This window comes from Coloeus monedula, assembly GCF_965178545.1.
Source record: "Coloeus monedula genome assembly, chromosome: 6".
In the NCBI taxonomy this organism is placed as follows: domain Eukaryota; kingdom Metazoa; phylum Chordata; class Aves; order Passeriformes; family Corvidae; genus Coloeus; species Coloeus monedula.
Window position 1 is genome coordinate 1,141,154 of NC_138786.1, and position 8,613 is coordinate 1,149,766.

General features: G+C 63.5%; 3 protein-coding genes across 3 annotated transcripts; all 3 read right to left on the reverse strand.

Moving 5' to 3' along the window:
- Positions 1-2,389: 2,389 nt before the first annotated feature.
- LRRC10B (leucine rich repeat containing 10B) lies at positions 2,390-3,238 on the reverse strand (the record flags this gene model as incomplete). Its single annotated transcript, XM_082282800.1, has 1 exon — positions 2,390-3,238. The coding sequence occupies one exon, from the start codon at positions 3,236-3,238 to the stop codon at positions 2,390-2,392; it is 849 nt and encodes a 282-aa protein (XP_082138926.1).
- Positions 3,239-4,046: 808 nt separating this feature from the next.
- Positions 4,047-6,122, reverse strand: LOC309573658 (uncharacterized protein). The gene is made up of 7 exons (XM_082282770.1): positions 5,595-6,122; positions 5,303-5,514; positions 4,753-4,832; positions 4,626-4,676; positions 4,418-4,498; positions 4,271-4,343; positions 4,047-4,194 (listed from the first exon to the last, which is right to left on the reverse strand). The coding sequence occupies exons 1-7, from the start codon at positions 5,879-5,881 to the stop codon at positions 4,064-4,066; spliced, it is 915 nt and encodes a 304-aa protein (XP_082138896.1). The 5' UTR covers positions 5,882-6,122; the 3' UTR covers positions 4,047-4,063.
- Positions 6,123-6,229: 107 nt separating this feature from the next.
- Positions 6,230-8,240, reverse strand: SDHAF2 (succinate dehydrogenase complex assembly factor 2). Its single transcript, XM_082282772.1, has 4 exons — positions 8,155-8,240; positions 7,447-7,655; positions 6,612-6,721; positions 6,230-6,531 (listed from the first exon to the last, which is right to left on the reverse strand). Exons 1-4 carry the CDS (start codon positions 8,167-8,169, stop codon positions 6,401-6,403), a joined length of 465 nt encoding a protein of 154 aa, XP_082138898.1. The 5' UTR covers positions 8,170-8,240; the 3' UTR covers positions 6,230-6,400.
- Between the last annotated feature and the right edge of the window lie 373 nt (positions 8,241-8,613).

The window sequence follows — 8,613 nt, forward strand, 5'->3', positions numbered from 1 at the left end:
CCCCCAGCCTGCTGGGAGCCAGGTGAGTTCCCATCCAGGTCTGCGCCGGGTTCCGTGGGGTGGGATGTGCTGGATAGGGACTGGATTTTGGCTCCAAAAGGAAGGAGGAAGCAGGGAACCCTATCCTGTGTCCAGGTGCCATTGTGAAGGCTCCAGTGGCTGTTAAATAATTCACCGAATGCTGGTCTTGAATAAATAAATGAAACTCCAAACGCAGGGACGGCAGGAGAGCCATCCGTGTCCTCCCAGCCCAGGATAAAATCCCTCTGGATCCACCCTTCAGGCCCTGGGATGCAGTGTTGGAGGTGGCAGCAGGGGACAAGGCTGTCCCCTCGCCACCTGCACCCACTCCGGCTCCAGCTGAGCCAAACCTGGGAACTCTGGCATTGCCAAGCTGCCGATGGCATCAGTGCCACCGATCCTGGCTCTGCCTGGGCTCTTACACCAACGCCGGGCTCCTTTCATCCTCCCAAATCTTTGAAAGCGCAGCGATCCCGGCGCTCCTGTTGCACGGATCTGCAGCGATTCCCAGTCCCGTTGCTTTATGCTGGCAGGCAGCGGGAGCAGATGGAAATAGCAGCGTGATCCCAGCTGCGGCGGGGCCACAAACCGTCGCACGCGGGGCCGGGAGAGGAGGCAGGGATATATATAGGGACAGACGTATGGATGATGCACTGCCGGGAGCGGGGACTCGCCGGTGCCAGCGGCCCCAAAATACTCGAGCGGAGCCGGAATCTGTCAGATTCCCACTGACTGCGGCAGCTCCTGGTCCCAGTGTCACCGTGATCGTCACCAGTGCCTGGATCCCGACCCAGCTCCTTGGGAAAAGCAGGGAGGGAGGACCCCCCTATCCCAGGTGTCAGAGCTCCTGGATCTGATCCCAGCCATGGGGACAGGCTGGTGGCATCCAGAGCCACCTGCATCCCAGTTCCTGCCGAATGGATGGGCTGGCAGGGATCTGCATGGAGCTGGCGGCATTGGATCTTGCCTGCAGCCTGGGCTTGGAATGCTGAGGGTCCCTGCCAGGGTCAGCATCCTCGGGATCATGGATAATTCCTTGCTAATTAGCAGCAGTGTCTTCCCAGATAAAGCAGCAGCCGCCTGGATCGATGGCACGAAGGGCTGGGAGACATCCAGAATTCCAGGGGTGGGTTCTGGGATCCTGGGATGCTCTGCCCCACAGTGAAGGGTACCTGGGTGGGAAAAGGGATTGACAGTCCGGACCTGCTGGGAAGACCCGATTCCAAGCTCCTGCTAAGCCCCAAATCCCTGAAATTACCCTGGAGGAGCTGGCACCGACAGCTCCTGCCCATCCTGCAGATGAGGAAGCTCCACGTGTCCAAAATAGCCGTGGTTCCCGCTGTGGAATAGGAAGCGGAGGGAAAAGCCGGCAGCATCCGCCCTGCCGGTGCCGGAGCGGATGTGGCAGCAGCTCTGGCTGCCTCCCAGCCCCAACCCCAAATCCAGGGCCGTTAAAAGCGGATGCGTGGTTTGAAACCTCCAGCGAGCTCCAGACCTCAGAGTCCCGAGCTTCCCACCACACTGGGCTGGCTTGGGGACGGGAGGATGGAATTGGGATTCCTTGGATGTCCAGAATAAGAGGAGCTGGTGGTCGCACACCAGGATGTGCTGCTGGGTTTTAGGGATCCCAAATGAACCCTTCCCTGAGGCTGGTCCCCGTCACCTTTCTCTCACACCGAATTCCTTGGATTTGTGCTTTTTATTGCCTGAGCTTGGTCCAAGAGGCACTTGGAGAGAGGAAGAGGGAGGGTAATGGGTCAGCCCTGGATCTGGTACCTGTTTTGGGACAGACGGTGCCAGGGATGACCCTCCTCTTCCCACGGAGGCAAAACCCTTTCCAGCTTGGAGACAGGCAGTGCTTAGACCCAGGTGGATTTTCCAGCGGCTCCTTCCCAAACCTCATGGCCAGGAGGAGCCTGGTGGAAAATTCTCTCCCCCAGCCCAATTCCAGCAGCAGGATGAGGGTCTCAGGGTCCGTGCCTTTGTTCCCAAACCTCGAAGCTCTTCAGGATGATGGGACCCATGGAATGGACGCCACCGGCGTTGCGTTTCCCTGTGCTGCCCATAGGGACAGGACGAAAGGATTTTTTGGAGGCAGAGGGGCAGGAATGTCCCTGTGCTTGTGGGGTGGCAGTGTGGGATCACCTCTCAGGACAGGGGGCTGTATCCCAACCCAAGGCACCCTGGGGTAGGTGGGATCACTGCTGGGGGCCCTGCAGATCCAGGACAAAACTCTTTGCTGAATGACACTGATCCTCAGACCATCGGTTTTCCTTTGTGGCTGCTGAGCTTCCTCCTTTCCCAGCCCTGGATGGGAACTCCTTGGGAAGCAGGTGGAGGCTCTGCACCCCTTCAGGGGGACAGCGGCTCACGTTTCCTCAGGAGACCCCGTCAGGGCCGCGAATTCCCCCTCCCCATCCTGCAGCCCATCCTCGGGGGATACCGGGGTGGCCTCGGTGCCTTCCTCCTCCTCCTCCTGGCGCTGCAGACTCTGCAGCCGCTCCTGCCGCGCTTCCATGTACTCCTGCGCCCCGTCCCCCACCAGCTGCACTTCATCCCCAACACAGGGCGGCTCCCGGACGGGATTGTGGTCGTAGGACAGGAGGCGCAGGGAAGCGAGGCCGGTGAGGTCCGGGAAGCTGGCGATGCGGTTGCGATCCAGGTCGAGGACGCGGATGTGATCCATGCGCAGCAGCACGGGCGGGAACTCCTGGAAGCGGTTCCCGTAGAGCCAGAGCCCCCGCAGGCCGCCCATGCGGGGCAGCGCCGCGGGCAGCCGGCACAGCCGGTTGTCCCCCAGCTGGAGGCTGCGCAGCTCCGGCAGCTGCAGGAGGGCGCGGGGGAAGTGCGCCAGGAAGTTTCCCTCGATCCAGAGGCAGCGCAGGCTCTGGAGCTGGGCGAAGGCGGGCGGCAGCCCCTGCAGCCCGTTGCGGCCCAGGTACAGGTGTGCCAGGCGGGGCAGGTCGCACACGGCCTCGGGCACCTCCATCAGCTCGTTGCCGTCCAGGGCGAGGGTCCGCAGGTGCTGCAGCTCCGCCAGCTCGTCCGGGACCTCCCGCAGCCCCGCGTCGCTCAGGTAGAGCTTCCGCAGCCCCTGCTGAGCCCACAGCTCGGCCGGGACCTGCCGGCCCCGCACCTCCAGCCGCTGCTCGACGCCGTCGGGGCCCTCGGCGGCCGCCAGCCGGGCCCCGCGCCCCGAGGAGCCTCCGCTGCCCATCGCGCACCGGGACCGGGACCGGGACGCCCCGGGGCGACGCCGTAGCCACGGCAACGCGCCGCAGCCAATGGGAGCCCGCGCCACCGGGGCGGAGACCGCGCCCCCTTCCATTCATGCCCCGCCCCGCCGTTCCCACGCCCACCGCGCCCCATTCATGCCCTACCTGTGACCCACCTGAGCCCTACCTGGCCCCGCCCTGTCCCCAAGGCAGGCAGGACCCCCTCGCACCCCAGCATTCCCAGCCCCTTTTCCAGCAGCCTGGCATCAGCGTCCTCACCCTGAACTGGGTGTGGGGTCCCTAAATTGGGGTGGGGCTCCCTGGGCTGTGTAGGGATGCCTAAACTGGGTGGGGGTCCTTAAACTGGTGGGGAGTCTCTCTGTGATCCCTCGCATCCCCCAGGACCCTGCAGGGAGCCACCCTCTGGGGCACAGACCCCCTTCCCCATGGCCAGGGAAGACATGGTAGAAGCCTCTCCAAGTGTCCCCGCTGCCACGGCTGCCCACCCTGCGGGGTCCTTCCTTGTCCTCGTCCTCCCGCTTCCCACCGCAGCCCTGCCTGGATTTTCCTGCAGCAAATCAGCTGTGTCATCCCAAAGCCGGCTCGGAGCCGGAAAGCCGGGCTCGTACAGCCCTCCAGCGGCAGCTAGCCAGGTGACAGCCCCCGACCTCCCAAAAACCCTCCTGCCAGCTGTTGGGATGCAGGAAATCCCCAAAACGAGGGGGTAATCCAATAGCATCGTGCGCAAAGTCTTTATTTCTCCCACGGGGATTTGGGAAAAGCCGAGGATGGACTCCCGGGATGCGGCAGCACGTTTTTGAGGGGGGTCACGCCAGGGGCTCATCGATGCGCCACAGGCTGGTGGGGTGGTTGTTGGTGCTGAAGCCGCTGGGAGGTGGGATCTGGATGCCCTCCACGGATCTCGGCGCCCAGGCAATTGGAGCCTGCGCCCACCAGCCTGGAAAACCCAGGGGGGAATCAGTGACGGGGGTGTCCGCTCCTCCTGGGGGCTGCAATCCCCCCCCCAAACTCACCTGGTGCTATGGGGGCCAGTGGCGAGAGCTTGGTCAGGTACTTGTTGTGGACAGTGGCGTAGGACAACGGCTCCTGAGGGATGGAGCGGGTTGGGGGCGTGGTCCCGTGGGAAAAGGGAGCGGGACAGGGGACAGGGCTGCACCCACCTTCCTGGAAGTGACTCCCTTGGGTCCCACTCGGAGCTCCAGGGGGGCGAAGGGTGGGGGGTGGCCCATGGCAGGGTGGGGCTGTGTGGGGACACAGGGATGAGATCCTGCTCATTCCCATGCTCTGGCAGCTCCCACTGCCTCAGAGCCCACTGGGAGCACTAGGACAGGATGTCCCCTGCCCTTGCCACTCCCTCCCTTTGCTTACAGAGGTGCACATGGAGGGAAAGGAATCCATCCGAGCATCACTGAAGTCGAGCTGTGGGAGAGGAAAAGTGTCCCCTGGGGTGCTGAGGGGTGGGGGGGACAGGGGACACGGTGGGGACAGGGCTCACGGGCTGCTCTGGCAGGGTGAGGTCACTCGTGGAGGCGGTCCCGGTGAAGCCCGACAGCTCCGTCGTCCTCTGTGGGACATCTGTGGGGAGCAGATGGAGCAGGGATGTCCCCTGTGCCCCCGGGCCTGGCATCACCTGGATACACCCGCCCCGCTGTGCTGGGGGGGGGCAGGGGGTCTCCAACACTCCCCAAACCTCCTGAGGTCTCTGGGACCACTGACACCCCAAAATCCCTGGAATTGGATGCGGCCCTGGGACCACAAATATCCCCAAAACCTTCCTGATGATGGAGCTGGACCTGCAACCCCCAGGACCCCAAACCCTCCTGGGGATGGAGGTTTCCTGGGAATCCTAACACCCCAAAACCCTCGTAAGGACGGAGCTTTCCCCGGGATCCCCAGGACCCCAGAACCTCTTGGGAATGGAGCTTTCCCTGTAATCCCAACACCCCAAACCCCTCCAAGGATGGAGCTTTCCCTGTGATCCCAACACCCCAAAACTCTGCTGGTGATGGGAGCTTTCCTGGGATCCCAGGACCCCCAAACCATACCTGGCTGGGCAGGAGTGGCGCAGCGGCTCCAGGTGCCGCGTTCCCTGGATGCTTTTGGCACCCTCATCTCCCCAAAACGGAGGCGGGAAAAGGAGAAGCCAGCGGGATAGCGACACTCCAGCTCATCCACACAGTGGGGCAAGATCCTCTGGTAGGCAGGGTGCGCGAAGAGCTTGAAGTCCTCGGAGGTGGTGGACACGTCGGTGTCCTGGCTGCGGCGGGAACGGCCGTCATGGAGCGATCCCGAAACGTGCCCCTCCCTCCCCCCCAGGCTCCAGGAGCAGGGACCTACCGCTCCACGTACGGGGAGATGAGGGACGAGACCGCCGCGTAGTTGTTGGCGACGTATCCCGAGCCGGTGTGGACGCCGAGGAGGGGGTGCACATCCCTGTCACCGGGGGGCTCCGCCCCCAAAACGCGCCCCCCCTCGAGTTTTTGGGGTGCCCCCCTGGGCCTCTGCCCAAAGGACGCCTCGTAGGTGGTGACATAAAAGCCCATGAGCTCGGAGGGGGGGCCCCTCACCACGGGGAACCCCGTCCCCAACCCCGCGGCCGGCGAGTCCTGCGGCAGGGACGGCATCCTGGCACTGGGAACGGCCCCCTGGCGCCGGGAATGGCCCGAGGCACGGCCCTACGCCATGGCTGGAGCTGCGAGGCCCTCCCGCAGGGCAGGCCTGGAAGCTGTGGAATGCGACTCTGTCTCCTGGTAACGGCGACAGTGCGGGAGGCTGTGGCTGGAGGGCACCGGGAACGTCCCGGCGTCTCCAAGCGGGACCTGCGGCGCCCGCCCCGGGGCGGGGTCACCTCCTGGGGGCGCTGGGAAAAGGGGCAGGTGGGAATCGCGAATATCAGTGAGGTGGAATGTGCCGCAGCAAGCTGGGAATGTCTCCGAGGGCCCGACGCCGATGTCACAATGCAGGGCCAGCAGTCAGGCAGGGCCGCTAGCCACGGCTTTATTCAGCATTCCACGAGTGTCCGAAGGCTGCTGGAAGAGGAGGAAAACCGCGGGGAAGGCGGGAACGTCAGTCCGGAGCACTGTGTCCTTCCACTCCTCCAGGACACTCCCCTCCAGGGAATGGGGACAGGGGCGGCCCCTCCCTCAGCGTGGCGGCTCAAACAGATATTCCAGGTCCGGCTGCCGGAGCCTCTGCTCCCTGTTCCTGTTTTTGGCGAATTCCCTCAGCATGGCCATCACGTCGGTGTCGAATTCCGCCGGCGTCGGCTTCGCTTCTGAGGGGAAAACAGGGAGAACTCAGCTCCGTGCTGTCCCAAAGTGCCACCCCGGTGTCCCAAGGCGTGGCCACACGTACCAGTGGCCCAGTAATAAATGTCCCAGTCGTTACTGGGCTCGTTGATGAGGCGGTCGTAGCGGTTCAGCTGCTCCTCGCTCATGCGCGCCAGGTTTTCCTTGGCAAAGAGGCTGGAGAGGGATGGATCGGGATGGGATGAGCGGGAGATGAAGGAAGAGCTGGGACATGGCAGCCAGCTCGACGTGATCCTGGAAAACACGGACCCCCAGCCTGCTCCCCCTCACCTCAGCGGGCGGGAAAACACCAGCACAGCATTCCCAGAGAAGCTGTGGAATCTCCACCCCTGGAATCCCCTTATCCAGCCTGGATAAGGGCTTGGAGCAACCTGGTCTGGTGGAAGGCGTCCCTGCCCACGGCAGGGGGTGCAGCTGGGTGATCCGTGAGTCCATCTCAAAGCATTCCAGGATTCCATGTGCTGGTTCACATGAGATATTGGGAAGAGATTCTTCCCTGGGAGGGTGCTGAGACCCTGGAATGCATTTCCCAGAGAAGCCATGGCTGCCCCATCCCTGGAAGCGTTCCAGGCCAGGCTTGGAGCAACCTGGGCTAGTGGATGGTGTCCTTAAGGTCCTTTCCCACCCAAACCATTCCAGAATTCCACGATTCTATGAGTCTAACTTCTCCTTCAATCCCAAAATCCAACTGGCCCTGTGTTCACATGTCCCAGGATTTACGTACATCCTTCCCAAAGGATTTTGGCTCACTGGGCTCTCCCGGCTCATTGGATCCTGAACCAGCAACATCTTGGAGCGATTTACCCCAAGGACTTTCGCACCACCTCAACAAACTCCTCCCTGCTCACGGAAGCACCTGGAACACCCGGAGCCGAGCCCACCTGAGCAGGATGCAGTTTTCCAGCATCCCCCTTTTCCTGCTCTCGTACAGCAGCCGGGCTCTCTTGGTGTCCAGCGGCTCGTCCGGGCGCTCCTGCCAGGGGGGCAGCGGGATCTCCAGCACGTCCTTCCCGGAATCCGTGGGGGAATCCCCCCGGTAGCCGCGCTGCGGGACCAGCGGCCGCAGGAGGTGCCGGCGCAGGGAGCAGAGCTGGAGGGAGCAGGGAAAGCACAGCGACCTCAGGCCTGGGAGTGCCAGCAGAGCGACCCTCCGAATCCTGCTGGACACGAGTCCCAATCCCACCCCCCCCAAACTCTGCTGCCCACAGCCCATAAACCCCCCCCTTTTCCCCCCAAAATCCCCTTTTGTCTGCTCGGACTCTCCTTCTCCCCTTTTTCTCCACTTTTCCCCCCAATACGCTAATTTTTCCCCCATCCTGCCTTTCCCTCAAACTCACCCCTTTCCCCTCCTTTTCCTTCCCCCTTTCTCCCTTTTTTTTTCCCCTTCCCCCTTTTCCCGCCTTTTTTCCCCTTTCTTTCCCCCCTTTCCCACTTTTTTCCCCTCTCCCCCCTTTCCCTCTCCCTTTTATCCTTTTCCTCCCATTTAACCCTGTTTTTTCCGCTCTCCCTCCTTTCTCTCCCCTTTTATCCCAGTTTCTTTCCTTCTCCCTTCCCTTTCCCCTCCCAGTTTTCCCCCCTTTCCCCCCCACCCTGGCCGCCGCCATCTTTGCCGTGCGCCGCTCTGGCCGCGCCCCCTCCCGACTCGATGGTGCGGGGCGGGGCGTGCCGGAAGTGGGCGTGGCCACGCCCGGAAGTGGGCGCGGCGGCGCTGGCGGTGAGCGCGGGCGGCGCGCGCGGGGCCGCGATCGGGGGAGGGGGGGCCCGGGGTGGGGGGGGCGCGACCTATCGCGACATATCGCGACCCGCCGCCCCCTCCCCTCACATCCCCCCTGCCCACAAACCCCCCAGCCCGGGCCCCGCCGCTCCGCAGGGCCGCATATGGCGGGGACGGGGCGGCGCGGGGGGGGGGGGGGTAGTGGGGGATCCTGGGAGGGGGGAAACAGGGATTTGGAGGGGGGGACAGAAGGATTTCGGGGGACACGGGATTTGGAAGGAAATGGGATTTGGGGGGGGGGCACAGGGATTTGGGGAGCAGAGGGGATTCAGGG

What these genes read in the sequence shown, in the direction of transcription:
- SDHAF2 (XM_082282772.1), bottom strand. An exon ending in GAAAACTGCATCCTGCTCAG is followed by an intron (nt 6,722 to 7,446) that starts GTGGGCTCGGCT and finishes ATCCCTCTCCAG; the next exon opens with CCTCTTTGCCAAGGAAAACC. An exon ending in CATTTATTACTGGGCCACTG is followed by an intron (nt 6,532 to 6,611) that starts GTACGTGTGGCC and finishes TTTTCCCCTCAG; the next exon opens with AAGCGAAGCCGACGCCGGCG.
- LOC309573658 (XM_082282770.1), bottom strand. Translation starts at nt 5,881, where the DNA reads ATGCCGTCCCTGCCGCAGGACTCGCCGGCCGCGGGGTTGGGGACGGGG. An exon ending in TTCCCTCCATGTGCACCTCT is followed by an intron (nt 4,499 to 4,625) that starts GTAAGCAAAGGG and finishes GTCCCCACACAG; the next exon opens with CCCCACCCTGCCATGGGCCA. An exon ending in ACTGGCCCCCATAGCACCAG is followed by an intron (nt 4,195 to 4,270) that starts GTGAGTTTGGGG and finishes TGGGTTTTCCAG; the next exon opens with GCTGGTGGGCGCAGGCTCCA.